A 25,986-nucleotide genomic window follows, 5' to 3' on the forward strand; every position below is an offset into this window, starting at 1 on the left:
AAAGAACCTTTGGTATCGGCGTTGGTGTTGATGGTGATGCGCTGGATCGTTGGATATTTTTGGCATGATAGTTACGTGCCTGGCGAACTGTTTTGTAGCCTCGAACAAAACGACAAGACTGGCTTCTTCGGGTACCATTACGGCTGAACTTTATAAGCTTAGCTCGACTTTGAAATCCTGCACAATCTCACGAATCAGACACTGGTAGGGCCATTTTGTTTGCTACTAGCACGGAGCTGCACAAAAAATCATTTAATGCAGTTAGTTCACGGGGGCTGCCAAAAAGCTTGAATAGAAGCATGCGACTTCAACGTTTCTCTTAAACACATGCAACAACACATTCGTTTTGGTAATACTGATAATAACAGTAGAAAGGAATGGAAAAGCAGTGCACGAAACGAGCGAGAGGATAATTTAAATTTTTGTTCCGTGTGCAAGCTACTTCTTTCCACCCAACGTATTATGTTGCTTGTTGAAAATTTGCTACACACCTTAAAATAAAAGTTTCAGTTTAACTCTCACTAGAACACAATTGATTGGTCCTGAAAAGAACCGTTGCTTTTATTGTAATTTACGCCCACTCCCACAAACCGACCAAGTAGGCATCAGTGGCTTCATTACGGCTGAGTTTTGTAAGCGTAGCTCGACTTTGAAGTAATACACAACCTTACGAACCAGACGCTGGAATGTTAGCCAGCGGATTAGTTGCTCCGTTGCCCTTTAGTTGGGGCGAAATACTAGCATGGCGACAGTTCCTGATCGGTAGTTGGTTGCGATGGGCCACCAGTAGCTGGGCACTTTTGCGGACTGTCATCATCGCCAACTGCTTTCCTCCGGTGGACTGGCTGCTTGCTAGTGCTTGAACGAATACGAATGATGAGAAAAACCGACCGACCAATATTCATATATGAAAACACAAGAAAGCACTACTATCACTCTCCCGCTCGTTTTCGTGCCATTCCTGTGCCTTTCCTTTCCGTTCGGCTACCAATACTAGCATAACCAAAACGAATATTCTGTCTTTCCATCGCCTTCAATCTAGTGGCCAGTGCTAGCAAACTTGCATGTTCAGTTTTTCAATAACAACATTCCAACAATATTTTCAAAGAATGTTGCAGATTTGAAAAGAAGGAAGGAGAAGATTTTCACAAACTTAAATTCTTTTGTTTTATTTGTTAGCGCTGATAAAGGCTATTTAGTTTGCTACTAGCAAGGAGCTGCACAAACAAATCGATTTATGCAGTTAATCAACGGAGGCTGCCAAAAAGTTCGAATAAAAGCATGCGACTAGTGTACTTTGCATGTTCTATATTTTATCAATACTAGAGAGGATCAATAAAATAATTCAAATTGTTATAGCGACATGCAATTGTGGCAACACTGGCCATGAGATGGTGGGGGAACACGCACATTCGTTTTAGTTATGATGGTAGTAGCAGCAGAAAGGAATGGAAAAGCAGTGCACGAAAACGAGCGAGAGAAGATAATTTAAATTCTCTTTCTTTCTTTCCACACATCGTATTTCTTATATTGCTTTCTGAAAATTATTTGTTATACACCATAAAATGTAAATTTCAGTTTAACTCTTATTAGAACACAATTAATTGGTCCTGTAAAGAACCGTTTATTGTTTTATTGCGGGAGCATAATTCAGACGCACTCCCCGCGGACACGGTGAGCTAGAAAGCACTATTTTGCATTCTCGAACAAACCGACCAAGTAGGCATCGTTGGCTTCTCGGGGCATCATTACGACTGAGCTTTGTAAGCGTAGCTCGACTTTGCAGTCCTGCACAATCTCACGACCCAGACGCTGGAACGATAGCCTACTCTGTTGCCCTTTAGTTGGGGCGAAATTCTTGCAGGGCGACAGTTCCTGATCGGGTTGCGATGAGTCACCAGTAGCTGGGGCACTTTTTCCGCCGTCGTCATCGCCGACTGCTTTTCTTCGGTGGACTGGCTGCTTGCTAGTGCTTGAACGAATACGAATGATTAAAAAAAACGACCGACAGATATTTATATAATCGCGCTAATATGCACTACTATCGCTTTCTCGCTCGTTCTCGTGCCGTGCATGAGCCTTTCCTTTCCGTCCGGCAACTAATGGCCTAACCAAAGAAATATGCCGTCTTTCCCCCACCAAGTGCTCTCGTCAAGCAACCCAATGCGAATAACCATACGAACAAACATGTAATGGACCTATATATAAACTTTTCATTATTTTATTGTTCGGTTGGTCTACCATAACGACGGCTCTGTGCGGGATGGGCTGAAAATTTTCACTTTTCCGAGTCGTTTTCGAAAGATTTTTCAAAACACATTTTTTTTGTTATTAGTACATGTTATACATACTTCAAATTTTAATACAGCATAGAAGAACATATTTGCAACAAATTGGTCTAAAAATCAAATCATTCTGTTAAGTATGATAAAAGTTATTAACGTTCAAAATCTGACGCGGCGCCGCAGCCGATATTTTGAAACGGGACCCCTATATTGAAACCTTAAATGTATTCTACATTAAAAATTTGATCTTTTTGCATCCATCGCCTTATACGCTGAAATCGGGATTTGCTTATTGTTTGTACTCATCATCCTGTAATTCCGGAACCGGAAGTCGGATCAATTAGTAATTCAACAGCAGCCAATGGGAATGCTGTACCTTTCATTTGAAACCAAGTTTGTAAAAATCGGTAAAGAATTCGCTGAGAAATAGGTATGACATTATCTTAGGAACATGGTAAGTTCCCCCAAGGCATCAAGAACCGCCATAGCTGGCCAATGTGGTCGAAGTGCCTTCGGTGGGTCATTAATGATCTAGACATGCAAAGCCAAGTAATGTTGCACATATTTTAATATATATTGCATCATTTGGACATAATGGTAGTATCAGTTTCTATGGAAATTTGCTGTGTGATTGTACTCTTCAACACGTAACTCCAGAACCGAAAGTCGGATCAATAATAAAATTAATAGCGATCGATGGGAAGGCTGTACCTTTCATTTGAGACAAAATTTGTACAGATCGGTGCAGCCACCTCTGAGAAAAATCGGTGAGATTGTTTGCCACATACATACATCCATACATACAAACACACATACACACACATACAGATATTTTACGATCTCGACGAACTGAGTCGAATGGTATAAGAGATTTGGCCCTGCGGGTCTCGGTTAAAAAGTCGAAATTTCGACCGATTGCATAACCTTTCTATATGAGAACGGCAAAAAGGAGCTTGAATTTAGACGGGCCTGAGAGGCCCGGCTTGCCCTTTAATGTTAGGATTTTAGCTTGCCGTCACAAGGGTTAATAAATACATAAGTAGAAACCTATTAGTTGTCGTTTTGTAATAATTGTTTTCCATACTAGTGTACAATTGCTATGTTCTATGCAATTGTCGTTAATGGCAAATATACAACATTTGCTGCATTTAAACGAGTTTTATTGCATGTTACATGTGTTTTTCTATTCTACTTCGTTGGTCTCTTTCGTTTGTACATCTATTAATTGCTTTTCCATACACTTCTAATCAAGCTCTTTGCATCTTTTTTTCTTTATTCGGTAATGTTATGATTCCTTTTATTGGTATATCTCTACTATACTCTATCTATACTCATATAGGTACAAACGCTGGTGTCCTTCGCGATAATACAAACCTGGTCAAAAACGCGACCATGCAATTGCCATAATCCACACATAATTACACCCACGTTTCCGCCAACATGAAAACACCCCGGTAGTTAAGTAAACGTAGCATCTTTAAACTTCCAAATGCCGTCACAAACATTAAACCACCACTCGCGCGATCATGAAACGGTCACGTCCGGAAGTCTTTCCTCGGTCCTATCAGTCTGGACTAATGTCTTCAGTTGAACCAATCAAAAAAGTGACGTTCATATTCACTAAACAACACGGTCCATGGTGACATGACCTGGAACTCTAGTGATATGGGGAAACGGATTCTCTTCTACCATCTGTACCATACACTACAAATTAAGCATCAGATTCACGGTTCGCGCGCGATCAAACAAGAATACACGCTACATCATTATAAAATCGAAATTATACACACGAAGTGACATACACGTGACAAACACGGCACCTACACTCGCGATCTCGTAAACATGATAACATCCCGGTGATAAAGTGAATGTCTCAACTCCTAAAAATTTTCAAACGTGGTCTCAAGCTTGAACCTAAAAACTCCTGCGGTCGCACGAACATGAATCGGTCACTTCCGGATGTTTCTATCCTTGATATCAGCTGACTAGGTGACTAAAAAAAGAAAGCTCTCATATCCACTGGACACCACGTTACATGGCGACATGACCGAGGACTCTAGTGATATGGAGTAGCTTACTCCCTGTCAGAATGTGAATTGTACACCAAAAACTAACTGTCAGAATGAAGTTCCGCGTGACCATCTAAGAACGCACGCCTTTATAGGAATGGCCACACGGTTACAAAATCCAGTTTTGTATACGCGAAGTCACATGAACACGTGAGCACACGTGACAAACGCGGTAACATACGAATGCTTAAGCCCTTCGCGATTAACAACGCACACCTGCGTTCGCGATCGCGCGAACTTAATAACACCCCGGTAATAAGGAGAAAGTTTTAGCTCTTACGAAGTTTCAAACTCTGTCTCAAACGCGAACCTACAAACGTCCGTTGTCGCGCGCTCATGAATCGGTCACGTCCGGAAATTATCACTCTCTGTCCTAATAACTTAGGTCCATACATTCAGTAGGACTAATCAAAAAATAAAGCTATCCACTAGACAACACGTTCCATGGCGACATCACCAGGAACTCTAGTGATATAGAAGATCTCAGTTTCTTTTAGCCTCTGAGCCGTACACCAAAAATAAAGTATTAGATTCACGTGCCAAGAACACACGCGAATATGCGAAAGGCACACGGTTATAAAATAGAATTTATACACGCGAAGTTACACACACGTAAGCACACGCAACATACAAACGCACACGCGATCGAACGCGTTAACGTACAAACGCTCGAGCCCTTCGCGTTGATACACGCGATCGCGAAGTCCGTACGCCCGCCCATACCTGAACCGTACAATGAATATCACATTCAGAATCACGGCCCGCTACAATTGGCCTAATGCAGTGTTTTAGTGGGAGCAATTCGCCTGTCTCGTCTGCAAATTGTAGTATGTGATTGTGACGGGGAGCCCTTCCGAGAACCTAGCTCTACAGCTCCATTAGGACAACTCTCGAATTCTTAAAAACGAGCAGGAATTCCTAGCGCCACACAGTGATCCCAAATTGACAAAAGATGGTCATAAATGTTTCCTGGCTTCCAGTTACGTTTTAGTATTTTGGTGTCTTCAGAAAAGTTTTAGAAAATTTGGTTACATATAACGTCAAAGATAATCCGCTCATATTCTAAAGATTTCGAAGGACCTGACTCAAAGATATTCAGCTATAACTGATATCTCGAAAGATCGTCCAAAATTATGATATCCTGTCTAAAGCCAGCAAATGACGCTACTGCCGACAAGTTATTTATAAAGAACTGTCATGTTTACATGCCCACTGACAAGGTTGAGATCGACAGTGTTATCAACGATTCGAGTTTATCATGGGTGGATCTACTGAAGCACTGGAGGGGACAACTCGATTACGATTACGATTCTCTGGCAAGGTTCGTCTGCCTTTTCAGCCTTTGTACCACGCGTCATACTTTGGTCATATAAATACAAGCAAATGGGTCATCGTAGCAATAAGATTCGGTGGGGAGTTGCGCCAAGATTCATAAAAACGACTCCTGCATGGAGACTGCTGTGAAGTGTCAACATGATGTATTACCCCGCATGGAAACATCAGGATTCATTTGCAATCTTCGACAAAGTTGTAGACAATTAAATTAATTTCACCTGCAGTGATAATCTGCTGCATACAGTGCCACCTAACGGTGAAAAAAAAATTAAATCCTACGTTAATCCAATAGCTAGACTTGCCCGGTTTGCTTCAAATTTGGAGTAAGTACTCCTGGGTAGGACTAGAAATCGACTCAGAGGTGGGCCGTTGGAGTTTTCAAAACTCATTATTTTTCTGGGCAGTCCATGCTGCACACATTCATACAACTTTAAAATGAGGGTTGTGCAAGTCTTGCGGCAAGTTGACAGATTTTTTTATCGTAGCACTTTTATCAAATCGGTTTGTTTTTGTCCTGCAAGCGTGATACCCAAAATCGCTTCTACATCTTGACAACCATTCAAATATTTCTTCAATTGATAGTGGTTTGTGAACTCGTTGTCTTTGCTAGCAGCATTGTACTACACATTGGGCAAAACAATCTCATTTGAATAAAAGCAAGAGCATAACAACAGCATGGAATATGATTTTTTTGCTATTTTTCCCGAATGCATATTCCTTGTGTTTGTTCTTTTTCTCGATTATTGGACTCGATGGACAAGGTTTATCGAGCGAACTGGCAAAACGAACTAAATGAGCATTCGTTCCTCGCAGTAACAGTCCCTTGTGGAAAAGTGCTTAAAATCACGGGTCAGGATTCAGGAATGTTCGAATGATACCGAAAAGCAACACTGGGAGGCGATGTGGATTGGTGGAAACTTTCTTATAATTCGGTGACACTCTGTTAGGTAGAGCTATGGGGAAATCTTCTCCATTGTTGGTTCCCACTGCTAGCCGGAAAACGGAAAGGGAAGCGCTTCCCGTGATGACGATGAGTTTTGTATTCAAACTATACTTGCATTAATTTAAAATTGTTGTTCTTTTATTTAAAAAGTAGCGCCACTCAAAAATTTAATCGACGATTTATTGAAGAGCTGGATGTAGCTCAGAAAAGAAAGTCGGTATTGCTACTATTTCTGGAAACAGCTTTTCCTGTAATTATCCATTATATCAGCGATTCTAATCTGAACTTTGTAATCGAGGTATCATGGCCCATTTCGTACCATTTCTGCTACTACTAGTATTTTGTTTTTGTGGAACCATCATTGTCATTTTTGGCGAAAAGATCAGGAGTTATGTTGGTGACGAATATTTCAACAGAAATAAATCCGCGTTTGTTATTTTCTATCCCTATAACGGAAAAAAGAAAATAATCCGATTTGCGCATGACCTACCTTAGAGTAGTTAGATTTTTGTGTTTCGTATTCTACTCGTCAGTAACTGCCGCCAACTTACAGTCAGTTAGACGTACAATCCAAGCTGACACCAAATTGGTGCCAGTTAGACACAAAATTCAAACAGGTCATACAACACAACAGCCAATTGTTTTTGGCATTCACATACGTTGTGTAAACTGTTTTAATTTTGTGTCTAACTGGTATCAGCTTGAATTTCTCGTCTAACTGACAGCAAGTTGGTGTCAGTTACTGACGAGTAGTATACGAAACACAAAAATCCAGCTTTTCTAAATCCGTGTAGTTTGTGTTTTGATGAAATGAGCGAAACGATATTTTTGGAGGAATTTCCTTATGGCGTAATAAATAACAAGATTATAACAGAATGCAATTGTCGTAACATACTGTTTTTAATTTGGTCCCGTTAGTAGTTAAAATAACAGAAAATTATAACAAGTTACAGAGCGTTTTGAAATATAGATTTGAAATATTTTTGTTATGTGTTTCTGATCGGGTAAACTACCAACTCTACTACGTTTTCCGATGAAATTTTCACCCTTGCTGCCAAGGATTTTAGATGTTTGGAAACATTTGATAAACAAAATACAATATGAAGAAACACTAGAGCATTGAAAAGAATCCTTTAAACTTTCTTTTTTGACAGGTTAGAAAAATTGGTTACATAGAGAAATTTTCGGAGAATCCCATTCGTTATTTCGGAAGAATCTCTTCCGCAATTTTAGAAAAACCCGCCCTCAAGATTTCTGAAGAAACAAATCTGGAAATTTGTGGGAAATTACATCGGGAATTGTTGGATAATCTCCTCCAGTATTTCAGATGCCCTACATCCGGGATTTCCGGAAAATCACATCCAGTAGCACCAAAACCGGGAATTCATGCAAAATTCCATCCGAAATTTAAGGAGAATCCCAGCAGAGCAGTTCTTGAGAATTTTCATTCGATCATTTTAACGAATCTTCCGAATAGGAGTCTTTTTAAATACTAGAGAAGATTTAAAAAAAATCCGAAGATTTCACAAAAATTTCCTGATTGGATTTTCCAGAAATTCTGAAGGCGATTCCTGAAATCGCGGAAATGATGCTCTGGAAATTTCGGATGGAATTCTAAAAAATCTGAGCTGCTATCCTCCAAAAGTCGCGGATGGGATTCTGCAGAAACCGTGTTGAAAAGTTCCAGATGGGATTCTCCCGAAATCTTGTAATTCCCCAGAACTTCCGTATTAGATTCCTCAAAGTTACCGAATGAATTTTTTAAGAGCTACTTGATGTAATCCTCCGGAAGTTTCTCCAGAGTGCTACTCTAGAAATCCCGAATGGGTTTCTCCACAAATTTCTGTATGGGATTATCCGGGAATTGTCGATTTTCTAGAAATCCCAGTTTTAATACTCTAAACACTCGATGGCATCCTCTAGAAGTCCCTGATGGGAATCTGGATATACTGAGAGCCATTCTTCTAAATAACCCGATGGGTTTCTCCAGAAATTGCGGATGGGAATCTTAGAAATTTTAGTTGAGTTTCTCTAAAAATCCTGTATTAAATTCTCCAAAGATCACGAAATTACGGATGGGATCCCGATCTGTGTTTCTGAACAGAACAGAAATATTTCTAAACTGTATCTCGCATTGTTACTTGTTATTAATTTCTGTTATTTTAACTACTAACGAGACCTAATTTATAACACAATATGTTACACAAATTGTGTTTTGTTATAATCTTGTTATTTTATTCTGATCGGGATCCGCCTGAAATTCTCCAGAAATCGCGGATGGGATCCGCCTCAAATCCCAGATGAAATTTTGCAGAAATCCCCTTCTAGATTCTTCTGAAATGCAGTATGAGATACTCCCATAATCGCGAATAGGATTCTACAGAAATCCAGACAGTTATTTTCCGGAAATGTGGGATAGGCTTGCTCAGGAATCTCGGATGGAATTCTCTAGAAATTACGGAAAAATAAAAAAATATTGCGAAGAAAAATTCGAAAGCATAATGCAGTTTACATAAGATTTCGGATTTAAATTTTTTTTAAAGGCTTCCGAACATTTTAGGAAATTTGCAGAATATTTCAGCATTTATTAAATTATCTGAAATTTTTAGTATATTGCAGGAAATTGCAGAAGATTTACAGTAAATTTGAGAGGAGTATGGAAAATTTTAACAGTTTAGAAGACTTCAAACTTAATAACAAAGCATTAGAAGATTCCCGAAGAGTCTAATAAATTAAACTTCAGATTTCATAGGAAGTTGTCCGAAAATTTCATAAAATTTCTGCAAAATTCGGAAAACTTTGGTAGATTTCGGGCCACTCTGAAGAATTTCAAAATAAAAGTTCGACTGATTTCAGTAGATTTCAAAGATTGCAGAAGATTCGAGAAAAGTTTAATAGCTTTCAACGAATTTTTGATTTTTTTTTATGAAAATGATAGCAGATTTTAAAAGATCTTAACATATTTCAGACAGTTTCAGAAGATCTTGGAACATTTCCAATTACTGCAAAAGCACTTAATAAAGTTTTGTGAGATTTCCTGAAAATTTTAGAAAATAATAAAATCAAATACCGTCAAGTGACTTAGTAAAATAGTAAAAGATTTCAGGAGCGTCTCATAATAAAATCCGGATCCAAAAGAATTTTTTACAATTCTTTTTTTTGGCAAGGTTAAATGCGTTGGCTTTACGGAGTCATCTGTCTTGTATATATTTATTCCAATTAAATATTAAAGAAGAATTGATGCGTTACCATCGAATCTAGCGCACGTATTTTACCATTGCGTGCGGAGATTTTTTTACGCAGCGGTGAAGCATTTTTAGTGACACCTGACAGACAACGTCGAAAGATTATTCAGCCTGCTTCTTTGAATGTCGCTTTCGTCCATACCACCCTCGCTACTGCTGTCTCGAGGATAGCTGTCGATTTTTTGATACCCTTCAAGTTATTGATAACGGTGGTGGATTTTTTCCCTTGTTTTCTGCGTCGTTTTTAGCGGTACTCATTATTGTTACAGAAGTGCATGGTTATAGTCGATGATAATTAATAATACTCGTTGATGGTGTAACCGTGGGTGTTACTGATTGAATAATTGTCTGTCATTTAACTTTAGGTACTTGTAGTCTTGAGAATTGTCTTGGTTATAGTTGACGTTTTCTCGAGTGTTTCAGGTCACGGTTTTCCATAGTGCGAAGATTGTTCACCGAGCTGACACCTGGCAGTTTGTTGGTCATAGGTACACAGTGTGATATGTGCATAACGAGTACCTGGTTCCAGGGTCATGAAGCTGTCACCACCCGAACATTATTAGCAATGCCGGGGAAGAACTTCGACCAAGAGTCGTTGTTAACGGGGAGACCACTTCACTGTATTGCGACGTGAATCCGAGGATTGCGCTATCAGGTGTACCCCCGGAGACAGATCATGCAGTCGTATGTCGACTGTATTATCCTTCATATACACCGTGTCATGTTGTTCTTTTAGTGTGAGTCGATTTTGAAATCGTATCAGTACCACATTTCGTATATGTTGGAGCTGAATAAGGGTAGCCTTGTTATTGGTCATACTCATTTTCGCTTGCATTTCTTGCAATAAACGCTCCACTTATAATAGTTTTGAAATCAATTAGCGCAGTGACACAATATTTCAAGCTTCACTCATTCTACTCAGCCTGAGTCATCTCGATGGACCAACTGAACACAATGCTGATTGTAACAATAACGGTACTTTGTATAGGATTTCTATGGCGCAGCAGTTCAGTTTGTTCGCCCATTTAGCTTTGAATTCTTGTCGTGACCGGTATCGTTAATAGCTGCAAACAGACTGCATTGACAAGATTTAAAAAATATCAGATATCCGATTTTTTTTTTAAATTTTTGAAGATTTCGGATTTTTTTTAATTGGACAAAAAATAATTGTAGATGTCAGAGAGATTAAAAGATTTTAGAATATTTGGGAAGTGTTTTGAATATATCCCCAACATACTAGAAGCTTTCAAAATTAAAAAGAATTAAAAATATCGTGAGACGGTTTAAGACGCCGAACTCGGAACTAATAGCATAAGGAGGCCGAGAACAGATCATGCGAAAACAAAATTTATTATTTTGAAGCAGGTCTTAATTTCGGTTCAGCAGTCTTATTCGAATTAAAACCCTCGATAACTCTGACGTTTCGGTGCAGAGTATGCAAATTCCTCAGGGGTAACCGTACATTTAAAAAAATCGCATAAATTATAGATCAAAGCACCGGATTTTGAAATAAATTTTTCTACCGTGCGAACCACAAGCATATCCATATGTTTTTTAAAGCCACCACTGTACCAAAAACTGAGCTTTAAAATTCTAAATAAGGTCGCTGATATGTCTTTTTTTTGCTTTGACGGCGTCATCATGCAATGTTTCATATAACCGAAATCTGCGTGGAAGAACTGGATGAAACCCCTGAACGTGGAAAACCGTTTCAAAATGTATTGCCACCGTCTGTCCAGCTGGGACGAAACCACTAACCATTAACAACGAAGAGCAATCCCAAGACACAGGATGGCCAGTTTTAAAAACGAACGTCCGGGCACAGAAAAAAAGAAAGGATTTCACACAGCAATCGTCGGTCGAACAAGTGCTGTCCTGTGTTATGACCGCACTCCAACGGCACACCCATAGAACAGCGTGGCATACCTCTAACCCAAAGAATACCGCGCTGGCACCAACAATAAATCACATCCGGCTCCCGTCGCCAGACTGCGCTATAGGCAACAACAAAAAGTTAGCAACACATACCTATACATATATACGATAGGAACATGTTCTTCGCATGGATATAGCTATTGACCGGCAAATTATTCGCATATGGAATATTTGAAAAGTTTTCTTCGCAAGCCGTCACAGTTCGAAGCATCTAGTTGGCCCGGGTTAAGAAAGTGCAAAATAACATATATAGAAAGTTCAGTGTTGCAATAAATATCTGTAGGTTTTCATTCAAAAGTTATAATCATCTGCTTAGCAATAATGTTCGATTCGAGTGGATTGTACTGACAAACAGTTGCGAAGACGTACAATGAAGATCGACTGAAGTTTTCGGAGCTGCATTCTGTTATATCGGTCGGTAACTTCAGGAGTGTTTATCGACACTCTTTCGAAAAGTTATTATTAAGGCTCAAGTTACCGTTTTTAAGCATGTGTTAGAATTGAACGCAAGGTAGTATGCGTAGGAAAAATTATATTCAGCTTTGTCACCGGATTATCCATTTAAACCTTTTCAAAACTCTAAAAGAAGAATATCAGTCGATTCATTAGATCGTCACGATTCAATTCATGCAAAATACCTGCTGGAAAAACCATTGGCTTAGCTAAACGGTGCTTTTGAAAAAGTGGCTGTGATTTTTTTATTGCGCAGTTGTGTTGCTTACCCCAGCACGGTGTGGTAGTGTGACAAAAAATCACAGCCACTTTTTCAAAAGCACCGTTTAGCTAAGCCAATGGTTTTTCCAGCAGGTATTTTGCATGAATTGATTCGTGACGATCTAATGAATCGACTGATATTCTTCTTTTAGAGTTTTGAAAAGGTTTTGTATGGATAATCCGGTGGCAAAGCTGAACACATTTTTTCCAACACATACTATCAAGCGTTCAATTCTCATAGACACTCACCGAAAGTTATTTGAACCTTAAATAATAATAAAGTCATGTGTAGAATCTCACCGTTCAGCGGTGATGGTAGAGTATGAAAATAGACAGAATCCAGCCGAAAAGACAAAACAAACTCATTTTTTTTACATTCATCTCGCAATGTTTTGGTTGACATGAGCATTGGGCATGACTGGAAGTTTCGAATTCGACTGGAATAAAACAGAACTCCGGAAGAACAATTTTTATTACGAGCTCAAATTCCCGCCGGTTCCAGTCTGAATAACTAGCAAGAAACAGATCACTTTGGGATTGTACTATGAATGTAGATCCATGCAATGCTTCTTTAATTCTATTGTTAGACCCAAACGTTTGAATCATAAATAGTGATAATTCAACATCAACTGTACACTGTACATTGGGTGCAGACTAACAGACATAACACTCGAATGCAATGCTTCGCCCGCTTTAACGGTCATTTTAAGGTGAAGATATGTGGAAGCCACGTTGCTAGGCACCGACTCGCTTGTTTACATTAGGAAAAACTGAAATCTGAAGTGAAAATTCAAACGCACAAATGAGAGTTTCCGAACATTTTCCTTTGGTCATCTGTACATTGGCAGAAAATTTGAAGTTTTGTTAGTAAACGATTAAATTTTCGCGAGTGTTTTTGCAGTGGTGTCTGAAAAAAGTGCATTTGAAAAAGTGCAATGAAAACGAGAAAAAGAGTGTTTCGAAAAGAAACCCAAGTGAAGAGGGGTTATATTTTCGCACAAAACAGGAGCTACAGATGGCATCCCGTCAAAAACTCGGATTGATTGCATAGGAAAATATTCTAGCTTCCTTAAGTAGTAGTTTCGTGGCACACCAGCAAGGTTAGTGTGTTGAAAAACGTATTTTTATATTTGCTCATGTCAGATACATGGCTAGCCAGGGGAGAGGGGTGTGTGTGGCGTAGGAGCTATGTTGTGGCTCGCATGTATAATGTCCTTAAATACATTTCTAGTTGGGACTGTTGCCACATTTGCAATTATGGCGCCACTGATATATGAACAAGGGATAGACCACTAGTGAAAATTTGTTTCCAAACCTGAGGGGTAACCCACCACCAAACGAGTGTTTGGGACCGTGAATTAAAGGTGGAGCTAGTGTTCTGGGCAAATTGCCGGATCGTTGTTTTTTGAGGGAACTCTCTCATAGTGTTATGTCTGTTAGTCTGTGATTTGGGCATAGCAACCAGAGATGCCGGATTTGCAGACAAGTCTGCAAATTCGCAGACTTTTAGTTTAAGCTGCAGATTTTTCAATGACGCAGATATTTGCAGATTTTTTAGTTTGGTTGCAGATATTTGCAGATTTTTGAAGATAAAGGATTTTGGTTACACTAGCTTTCCTGACATTTTTTGCTCTTCCCAGACTTTTAAAATTATTATTGCAGACATTTGAAAAAAGTACCTGGCATCTCTGATAGCAACAAAAACATCAAAAAGTTTTGGAAAAGACCACGAAGGGTAAAAAAAACATCCAAAATCGTTTTTCGATAGTACCAGTGTGCAGTTAAAATTTATTTCTATTCCAGTCGGAATTTTTCGTTTTGAAATGCATATCCGCTTAAAACTAGATACAGTGCAAAAATCTTTTACACCTACACAACCTTGTCATCCAAAAGCGAACTCATCAAGAGCGCTTCCAATGGTATAAGGAAAAGCTATAACGCAACAGAGAAAATCCACCATTATTTCGCAAAATTCCCCTGGTGTCATTGCACCACCCACAATAAAGAAGACATTAGCACAGTTTCCAGCAGCCAAAGCATAAAGGATCACCATTTTCACTAATCCGGGATATTATCCTAATCACAAATTCGTCCTCAATATTCAGTGCGCGGTGGTATCGAAACGACTCTACGCTTTCCTACCCCGCACACGCATCAGTCTGGAACTATTCTTCTGTTCAGATTGTCACATCACTGACTGAAATGAAAACCGGGAATGCAATAAAAATTGTTCACTTCCTTTTCTTTTGGAGCTAATTTAGAGCACCAATGTTGATGATGTATACATTTGAACAGTCACACAGTTGAAGAAGTTGCGTTGTGATTCGAATTCCGGACAGTTGCTAGATTCGCTTTACCCCTTTATAAGTTCCAGGTTAGAATTTGATGCTTGTTTACTTAGTTCAATAAGCATTAATAAACAGTGTTAAAACTGATGCAACTATGCATATTAGACGCTTGCAAGTTACAGCATAAGAAAGTGAACCGAAATCAGTTTAAACCAAACGTTACACAGCAAACGTAGCACGTTGAAGATCAGTGTGAATAGCTATGTCTGCATATTGCTCCCTCGCGGGACTTCTGAATTGTATCTATACCGAGAAGAAACATGAAAGCTGCTCATATGTAACTCTAATGCACATATGGTACATTTCTTTCCTTTTTTTATTAACGACTACGAGCGAGTCGAGTTTTTCCTTTTTTATGCTGTTAACGACATTTAATTAGCAACGGACTGGAAGGTGTGAAATATTGTTCAATATTAAGAGCAATAGTACTCAAGGAAGAGCAAGGAATTGAAGGAAGGAAGTTTAGTAAAGCGTTGAATAGAGTCGTATGAGCAAGCGTAGAGTTTCCCGGCGCTTAACCTTTTGTCTTCTACACGCAGGAGTCCGGATATTTTGGCCTTAAATGTGAATCAGCTGTGTTTGCGGCATTGTTCGGACAGGCGGCAGAGTCAGGTGATTCGAATTTAATGCAGAAAGATCCTGACTTGTGACATTCGTGTGAGCTATGCGGAATTCAGTAAATAAATTGATATATAAAAAAACTTTTAAGTTGAGTCATAATTTGTTCAACAATTTTCTTGACTTTGAAGAAGCCAGCCCGAATAGTGGGCAAACCGCTACTTACAGGCTAACAATTAAGCACTGGGTGGATATATACCTTTTTTTAAGTAAACACTCCGTAGAATGTATTTGTTTTGCAACATAATGCTCACCACTGTTCCAAATGTTCGTTCACATTTTATATAAATTTTTCTTAATATTTTTGTTAGCGGACGAATTTCTTAGCTCAGATATGTGTAGTATTTTTTGTTGGATAATTGTAAATAAACAACATAGGATTTAGATAGGTCTCCGCTCTTTTTTTAATAAAATGCGTGTGCTCTTGTTATGCTGCTCATCGATGACAGCTATGCGACAAGGCAGTTGGTATTTGTTATGGTCGAGTGCGGAAGGCGGCCATCGTGAAAACGTTAGAAATTGACGAACCACGGTTGAAAACAGTCGTCGATTTTTCGGAAAAGTTTACCGCCACCGCCACGAAAATCTGAAATTCTTGTAGAGGCACCTAGGCCGCCCTGATACGAAGGGTCCGCCGGGCAATCAGAACCCGAATAGTGGACAAACCGCTATTTACAATCTAAAAATGGTATTTGATGAAGATCAATTTGCGCATAATGACACTGAACGAATACGAAAACATTGATGTATATAGTATGCTGATTTTTTTTTACATAACCGTATATTTTAACAAATTGTCTCATGAACCATTATTCTAACATTTGTGCCCTGACCAGGAACGAAACGATTCTCGGTGTCAGTAGGATCGTTGCACAATGCCGGCACTAATTCGCCGTCAAAATGCAATATTTATTTCCGCATCGAATTCCGATCCCGTGACGAGATAACGAAACAATTCTTTGCTGACTTGGGAATTACTTTGTCCCCGGATTTGATTTAATCCTAGAAAATATCTTTACTTCATTCATCGAAGTATCTACAGTGTAATAGGTTAACTCTACCCGTCTGCGCAGCTTTCAACAAAAAGGGCCTGACAAAACCACGTGAAATGCCTCGTGCATGTATACTTGCGAATAGTACCGTTGACACATGTCTTATATTCGACCTCACAACTCGCGCCGTCACGGTCAATGAGACTGTTAATAACATAAACAAAAAAATCGTCTATTGTTTGGCATATTTGCCGCAAAATGGACCATCACCTTCTGATGATTTCAAAAGAGCAGTATAATCCTGTGGTAGAAGTGGGTTTCCCTTCATAATCGGCAGTGATTATATCAGTTTGAGTTTTTCCATCAGAATTGATGGAATAATAATACATAAGCAGTGCAAACCAGCACATCACCCTACATTTGCACGAGCTGGCAAAGAAGAGGTGTTAGATGTAACTCTCTGCACTGACGGTACTACGCATGAGATGGCAAACTGGCTCGTACCAAACCAGCTCGAACCATCGTTATCTGAACAGAAGTACACAATCTCGCTAGATACACATATCGTAATCCCAAAGCTACGAACTGAGACCTCTACGAAGAGGGCTTGGCGACTAGGTATTTCTCGATGATTGAATCTCCAAGTGACTTCGATGAGGTCGTGGATAAAACCAGTTATGCGTGCTTCTAGAGGAACACCTTGGTGGAATTCGAACTTTCCAGAGTCAAAAAGTTATGTAGAAGAGCTTGGATTCGTAGGCGCACAGGAACGGGTCGGCGGCATTTAAGAGCGCATTGGTTGGAAAAGCCTCTGAACAAATGTTTCAAATCTCAACGAAACTAGTAGATGAAATAGGTTACTTTCGCAAACGACAGACTTTCATGTCAGTTTGATTAGAACTACTAATGGTGTATACTCGTATGACGAAGATATCTTTTTGACAAATACTTTCCAAGTTGTACGGAGCCAATGGTGACGATTGCCCCTGAGTTCTTTTCAGGTAGTTCTAATTATTGGGCATTTGCTCGTAGAATTGTGACAACCGAATTGATCAAATCGGAGATTGCAAGTTTTGCTAAGTCTACGGGAATAGATGGAATCATTCCAGTTCTACTGCAACGAGGATATTTTGAAAAAAAAAAAAAGTTCTTACCTGTAGTTGTGCAACAGGATACATTTCATTGACGTGGCGGGAAATAACTGTAAAATTCATTCCCAAAAATGGCCTCATCACTATTCGGGACTAGCTTTAGACCGATCAGTCTGACCGGTCTTCCTTCTCAAAAAAGTGGAACGTTTAATCGACCACTACAGCTTAGACGAGCATCCGCTAGATGTACTACCCTGTTAGACTATACTGTCTACAACTTTGAGAAAGCTTTTTCGCAAAAGCAATCAAGTCTGGGAGTTTTTCTTGATATTGACAACGTGTCCTTCAAATCCATTTTGGAAACAGCACGAAGTCATGGAGTACCTTCATATGTCACAAAATGGATACACGCAATGCTAAGCAACCGACATCAGTGCTCATCGGTAAGACAAGTCGAGATAGGGAAACTGCGTGTGTGCGGATGTCCTCAAGGTGGCGTGCTGTCACCACTTTTATGGAACCTTGTCGTTGATGGCTTGTTGAGGAAACCTAATGAGCTTGGGTTTTCGACGTATGGTTTCGCCGATGATTATCACATAATGATCACCGGTATTTGCATTAACATACTTTTTGAATTGATACAACAAGCTTGTATCAATTGTTGTTGAGCAATGGTGTTTTCATATTGGACTATCAGTTAATCCAAACAAAACATCAATGGTGCTTTTCACGCAACAAAAGATTTCAACCGAAGCTCGTCCATTTCAGTTCTTTGACTCTGAAATTATTGTCGCAGATCAAGTTACGCACGTTGCGGTAATTCTTGACTCAAAACTTAATTGGACAACTCACATCGTTTTCAGAATCAAGAAAGCTTGTATGGCCTTCGGCCAATGTAGAAGGCCTTTCTACGGCAAATCTTGGCAATTCCTTTTCGCGAAAAATGGCTGTCTGACTGGATGGAGCGACAACTTGAAGAATACGTAGTTTGTTATACTCACGGTTCTATGTTGGAGGGCCGAGCCGGTGCTGGTGTCTATTGTCGTGAAATGAGATTAAACCAATCTTATTCGCTTGGTAGATACAGTACGGTATCCCAAGCAGAAATCTTCGCGATTCTGTGTGGCGTACAATCGGCACTTCAGCAGGGAATTTGCGGTTAAAGGAACTATTTTTACTCTGACAGTAGGCTGCCCTAAAAGCAGTTAGTTCGGCAGATTCGAGATCGAAATTAGTAATCGCGTGTCGAACTAAAATCGATGATCTACCTTTTATGTGACAACCATTGGTTTAGTTAGGGTTACTAACCGTGTTTATTTTAAAGGGCATGTCCTTAATTTCGACGACTTTGGAGAGCGTCCTTTATTTTACTTCAAATTGTCCTTCAGTTTTAGTCTCCAACCTAGACATATTTCAAAAGATCCCTCTCGCAGGTTGATGGGATCAACGCGGTCTCAAGCGGAAACCTACAAAAATGTCCTCGCACACTCGATCACAAATCGGTCACGTCTGGAAGTCTATCATCGATCCTAGAAGCCTAGGTCCATGCCTTCAGCTGGACCAATTAAGAAAATACGCTCATACCTATTAGACAACACGACTCATGGCGACATGACCGGGAACCTTAGCGATATAAGGGAACCCACTCTCTGCTAGAATCTGAACCGAAAATTTAATATCAGACTCACGGTTCGCGTTCCATGCCGACATGATCGGGAAATCTAGTGATATGGGATAACTCACTCCCTGTCAGAATGTGAACCGTACACCGAAAACTAACATCAGCATAACGGTCCGCATGACCATCCAATCTTTACCCTTCATTCTAGCAACTTAAGTCCATACATTCAGTTGGACCAATCAAAAAATAAAACTCATATCCACTAGACAACACATTCCATGGCGACATGACTGGGAACTCTAGTGATATGGAAGAACCCACTTTCTTCTACAATCTGAACCGTACACAAAAAATTAAGTATCACATTCACGGTCCGCGCGCGATCGTTCTAGAACACGCAAATATGCGAAAGGCGCACGGTTTTATTATAGACTTTATACACGCGAAGTTACATACACGTTAGCACACGCGACATACAAACGCGCACGCGATCGAACACGTTAACGTACAAATGCTCGAGCCCTTCGCGATGATACACGCGATCGCGATCTTGAACCGTTCAATGAATATCACATTCAGAATCACAGCCCGCTGCAATTGGCCTAAAGCAGTATTTTAGAGGGCGCCATTACCTGTCTCGTCTGCAATTGTAGTGTGTGTGATTTTGACGGGAAGCCCTTCTGAAAACCTAGCTCTACAGCTCCAGTAGGAAAAGTCTCGAAAAAAACCTAAACATATTTCAAAAGATCAAGTTAATTCCGAGAAAAATTCTAATTGGTCATATCCTTCCAGCTTTTTTGTCAATAAAGTTACTTATATATTATATACCCTTCGCGACTCAAAAATCGTCAAAAATTACTGAAGTCCGCATCACTTAGAATTAGGACGCATTATTTTTTCTATAGCAGCAATTTGTTCGGAAAACATACGTATTTCAGCGATGAATGTTTCGCCTCGACACGGTCAGTTTTAAAAAAGTTATACAAGATGGAGGACGAGGAAAGAATACTGATCCTGCACACTTGGGCCGAAACCCGGCACTGGCCTATCAATCTTAGCGGCATTGCGTCCCAACATCAAGCTATTTGTACAGCGTACTGAATCGTCTTTCCAGTTTTCTTTAACATCCGCTTGATAATATTCGATTAGGCGGAATTATGGTCGGTTAGGTGGATTAAAATCCTTGTGTTCGAAATCCTCTTTATTGTCTAGGTACCACTGTAGTACCTCTCGGTTGTAGTGGCAGCTTGCCAAATCTAGCCAGAACTTCATTGAGCCTTTATGAGCCTACATTTCTCTGGGAATCATCGCTTATAGAACTTCGAACCCATAGTTTTTTTTAGAATGAAAAGCTGGTTTTGAGTCTGCAGCTGCAAATTCCTTGCCAGATTATCAATTTCTAGGCAAATTTATTGGCGAAAAGGAGGTTGAATTTTCTGGGGACCAAATTAAACGCTTGTCCGGGAGCCTGCAGAAACCGGTTTTCGACGTGAGTGTGTGCAGGATTGATTTTCTGTTCTCTTCTATTACAATCTTTTTGTGATCGTACCAGAACGAAACTTTCACCACCGAAGCACGTACATTTTCCAAACAAATAAGTGCCAGAATTTTCCAAATCCGACCACTAGAGATGCTGTTACAGAATTAATAAAGTGCCCGAATTCTAAGCGCAACAGGATTCAACTTTTTTACTTTTTAACGACATCAATTAGCTAGAGATTACTGAGTAGGGAAAGTTCTGAAATTTTAGAACCATAGTACTCAAGTGAGAGCAAGGATGTGAAATATACAGATCGGAAAACTAGAAGTGGCAGGGTCATTAGAAACAGGTTTAAAATCTTACTGACTAATCTTTTGTCTTCTGCTGGTAGGAGTCGAGCTTATGCAGCATTACTACGAATCGCTCAAGTCTACCAGCATGCGTAAACGGCAAAGACAGACTTGTCCATCTTTAACATTTAATTAAACATGTTCACTTATTTGCTCTCAACCAATTTGGTAACCCTTATTTAGTTTACAAACTTGCACTGAAACAAAATTTTTCTGCCGAGTATGAGTCTGTATTATAAAAGAATTTTTTGCATTTTTCCAAGAACAATTGTTGCACTGACAGGACATTGCAAACTCAAATCTATACAGTGGATAATTCGGATGTGTTAAAATTCCTATGCATTGATTGTGTGATTCTATCAAATATTTTACAATACGCAAAACAGGCCCTTGCCCAATAGTATCAAAATACGCTCATCACCATCAATCCTTGAGTTACTAAAAAAGTTAAACTAGTTCGATCCACTTAAAACTTTTTCTGTTCCATGCCAAAAAAAGAACTCTGTAAAATGTAACAGTCAAGAGTGGAAAACAAACAATCCACGAATTGCCACTAAAAACTAGTTCCGAAAAAAACTCCACTCTCAAAATAATAAACGAAATCACCTACCTATACGAATCAACTCCCAAACATTAATTCCCCCGTTTCCACTTTTCTCATCCACCTTTTTTCCCGTTTTTTTCCGCGACAGGTTGGCTCGGCGCTCTTTCGACGGCGGTGGCCCTTTTCATCTCACCCCTCACGATAGCGGTGTGCAAACGGAAGTCCACCCGGCTGACGGCGGTCATTGGCGGACTGGTGACGGCACTGGGCTGTCTTTTCACCTCGTTTGCCTCACAGTTCCATCAGTTGTTTTTCAGCTACGGTAAGTGAGATGATGATGATGGTTTTACTCTCGGAAGTCTGGCTGAAATTAATTGTTCTGACTGACAAATTTATGTTTTTTTGTTGTTGGTCGAAATGCAGGAATCGTAGTCGGCGTTGGCGTGGGAATGACACGAGACTGTTCGACGCTGATGGTGGCCCAGTACTTCAAACGACGGCGAGAGTTTGTCGAAATTTTCATCGTGTCCGGCAGTGGTCTCGGTATAGCGATCATGTCAACGTTCATCAAGTGTGCCATCGATGCGATCGGATGGCGGCTAGGGTTGCAAGCCGTAACCGGAACGGTGTTCGTAACATTCATTCTGGGGACGTGCTACCGGAGTGCGTCTCTGTACCATCCGCAGCGAAGAGCGATCCTGCATCTGAAGAATCAGAAACGAAAAATTAAAGACAAGAACAAACACGACGATCGGCCGCCGTTTTTCGACTTCAGCACACTGCGCAGCAAAACCGTGCAGATACTGCTCGCTTCGACCGGTCTTAGGTGAGATTAGATCCACTTACTCTAAAAGTCGATGATAATTTATTTAAACAATTTGATTTCAGCGCCTTCGGAATCAACACTCCAATTTTCTACCTCGCCCATCAAGTGGAAATGGATGGAATCGGCGATAAGGTGATGATCCTGCAGGTTTATCTCGGCCTAGCATGGACGCTGGGCTGCGCTGCCTTTGGGATGCTAGTCGTTCGCAATAGTGTCGAGTGTCGAATCGCCCGACAATATCTGTGCCAAACTGCGACCCTGATGTGTGGGTTGTGTATTCTTGCGTTGACTGCCGTGCACGGAAACTACCACGGGTACGTGATGTTTGTCTGGATCTATGGTATCTTCTGCGGGGGCTATCACTATTCGCTGAAGATGTACACGTACGAGAAGGTTAGGGCGAGGAACTTTGCCCGAGCGTGGGGTTTCGTCCAGTTTTCGCAGGCAATTCCGATCGCGCTTGGTGTTCCGATATCCGGCTACATGAATGAGGCGGGTTCGGGTAATGCTGGGTACTACTTCAGTTCGGCCTGTGCCTTGATCGGTAGCCTGGTGATGTTCCTGATTGATCTGCATCGACGGAATGTGTCCAGACATAAGCACACTAGGTGGGTTTTTTTTTGTCGAACGATAAACTTTCATTGTACTGACTTCGGATAAATTCTAACTTCTAACGAACAGGGCCAACGGAACTCGTCACCTGTGTGTCTCGGAAACCTGTCCACAACGCAGAAAACTGTCATTCTCCCAAGAACCGGACAACGAGCCAGGAATCATCACTGGCAACACTGCAATGATGATCGGCCCGGAGTTACTGATACCGCAGTTAAGCGATGGAGCTGCTGAACCAATAAATGGTTTGGACAAACCCGAACTGACCTGCATATCCGAGGAAGGAATCGCTGATATGGATCTACCCGATAATCTACTGGATGACCTTGACTACGTCGGTGATTGTATCACGTCCTGTAATAAGGTAAGTATAGATACTTACGTCAATTTTGTGACAATCTTCAACCAATCTCCTTCCCCAGGTCGAAAACTACCTAATGTTGAGCGAGTTCGAAAACAATCTAAGTGCCGAAGTTCCTATACTACTGGACAAACGTGGCCGCCGGCTGTCGCTGTCCAAAACCAAAGCTTTGCTCGCAAATCAGCTAAACATTCAGCACTACCCGGACTGTGCGCTGGAGCAATTCAATCGATCCAATCAACCCCCACCGATTTCACCGATCATGGAACACGAGAAAGAAGTGAAGGAACAACAGCACACCCCAAACAGTCGGAGTAACCATCACAATCATCACCATGACAACCACCACCATCACCATCAGCGCCACAATCACCAGAATCCACCGGTTGAGGGTGGCGGTGGTGGTGGTGTAGCAGCGGATGGTAGCGGGAAGACACCACCTAAAACTGAGAACCTCAACAATGGCGGTAAACCTTGCCGATTGAACCAGAAATGGCGGCCGACGCAGCCGTCCGGTGGGACGTTCCTTCACAATCGTGTGATATCTGTGATCGACGAAGCCTCCGTGTAGGGGTCAGTTCGGGAATAGCTGTTCGGTACTTGTTCCCCAAAATAGATATTTGTTGTTTTTGTTTTTAATTTGCAAGTTAGAAGATTTTTTTCTGGGACTGAATAGGTTTAAATCGTACCTGATGTGATTGAATATAGGACAAAAAGCATTTTCTAACACAGTTGACAAAAAAAAGAAATTGAAGTGCGCTCATTGTCGGTTGGAAAAATAGAACAAAGATGAACATTAGAAAATAAATAACAAAAAAAATACATCTTTCCTAATCCATGTATTTCACAAGAATCTCGACACATTTTAAGCATTAGCTTGAGTCGAAGAGAGCGGTAGTTTCAACTCAGCTTGCACAAGTATCAAACGTAAACGACCACTGCCATCTGATCTGAAGTCAGAGTATAATGAGACATGCAAATTATATCTGCAACAGCCTCGTGTCATAACGCTGTCTACACAAAATAGCTTTGTAAATAGATATTCTATATCATGCTGCAGTATGAAGAAAGTCAAACTAGCATCTACATATATAGTCCTTTTTGCTATTAAACCTTGCTTGCTAAGAAGCATTTTGGTAGTGTTTTTGAAGTGCAACAAAACAGCCACTGTATATTACTGTACATGTTAGTGAATAAATTAATAACAGTAATACAATAAATTCTGAATGAAATACAAGAGATTAACTGCAAAAGTTTGAATTGGTACAACAACAGTATATTTAGATTGTTCCATATAATAATGTACTTCATGAAATATTTATACATATTTATTGCTATACGATATACAGCAGACTTGTATATTCCGCAACAGAAAGTCCGAACCAGTGAAAAACTCAGCAGAATCAATAAAGTAGAACAAGTGTTTAGCCAAACGGTGTGTCTTTTCTTAATTGGTTCTGCTCACACATTTTTTCATTTATTTTTCTAGCTACCGCTTCGCAAAATATGACAAGCCTCGCCAAATGCAAATATGGTGTTTTACAACATTTTTTTTTAACAATCGGAAAATAAAATGCCATCGAGTTAGACCCAAGGAATTCTCCGAAAAGTACCAAAAATCCCCTGTATACTTCGAAATAGCCGATTTCTTTGAACATAGTTCAAGATAACACACTGCCCTGTTGAATCCATCGTTCAAAATGGAGACAAATCCGGATTTTTTAACGAAAGTTAACTATTTTGAACTTTTATTGTTCAAAGGGGGGAAAATTTCAAAATCGAATTTGCATTTTCGATGCCAAATGACTTTAAAATGCATGAAACGTCGAGATTTGGTGCCATCACGAAAAATAATTTTTTTAACGAAAGTTCATTTTTGGACTTTTTTGGTCTAAAGGGGGGAAATTTTCAAAATCGGGCTGGTATTTTTGATGCCAAATGACATCAAAATGCCCAAAGCATCAAAATTTGATGTAATCTCACAAAAAATTTTTTGACGAAAATTTACTTTTTTTGACGATTTTTGTTCAAAGGGGGGAGTAAAGGAAAATTTCAAAATCGAATTTGCATTTTCGATGCCAAATGACTTTAAAATGCATGAAACGTCGAGATTTGATGCAATCTCGAAAAATAATTTTTTTAACGAAAGTTTTAATTTTGCACTTTTTTGGTTCAAAGAGGGGAAATTTTCAAAATCGAGCTGGTATTTTTGATGCCAAATGACTTCAAAATGCATAAAGCGTCAAAATTTGATGCAATCTCACAAAAAGTTTTTTGACGAAAATTGACTTTTTTGACGATTTTTGTTCAAAGGGGGGGAGTAAAGGAAAATTTCAAAATCGAATTTGCATTTTCGATGCCAAATGACTTTAAAATGCATGAAACGTCGAGATTTGATGCAATCTCGAAAAATAATTTTTTTAACGAAAGTTTTAATTTTGCACTTTTTTGGTTCAAAGAGGGGAAATTTTCAAAATCGAGCTGGTATTTTTGATGCCAAATGACTTCAAAATGCATAAAGCGTCAAAATTTGATGTAATCTCACAAAAAAAATTTGACGAAAATTGACTTTTTTTGACGATTTTTGTTCAAAGGGGAGAGTAAAGGAAAATATCAA

General features: G+C 39.8%; 1 protein-coding gene across 5 annotated transcripts in view; it reads left to right on the forward strand.

The window, feature by feature from the left end:
- The window catches only part of LOC131685365 (monocarboxylate transporter 12-like), a 420,355-nt gene extending 395,642 nt beyond the window's left edge, over positions 1-24,713 (forward strand). For all 5 annotated transcript variants that reach the window (XM_058969054.1, XM_058969060.1, XM_058969085.1 and 2 more), the window contains 5 exons: positions 21,719-21,892; positions 21,994-22,396; positions 22,459-23,004; positions 23,078-23,372; positions 23,431-24,713. In XM_058969054.1, the coding sequence (XP_058825037.1) occupies positions 21,719-21,892; positions 21,994-22,396; positions 22,459-23,004; positions 23,078-23,372; positions 23,431-23,940 (1,928 nt within the window). In that variant the 3' untranslated portion in view covers positions 23,941-24,713. The remainder of the gene's footprint in view (positions 1-21,718; positions 21,893-21,993; positions 22,397-22,458; positions 23,005-23,077; positions 23,373-23,430) is intronic.
- Positions 24,714-25,986: the final 1,273 nt, after the last annotated feature.

Source organism: Topomyia yanbarensis, chromosome 1 (genome assembly GCF_030247195.1).
Source record: "Topomyia yanbarensis strain Yona2022 chromosome 1, ASM3024719v1, whole genome shotgun sequence".
Classification (NCBI taxonomy): Eukaryota; Metazoa; Arthropoda; class Insecta; order Diptera; family Culicidae; genus Topomyia; species Topomyia yanbarensis.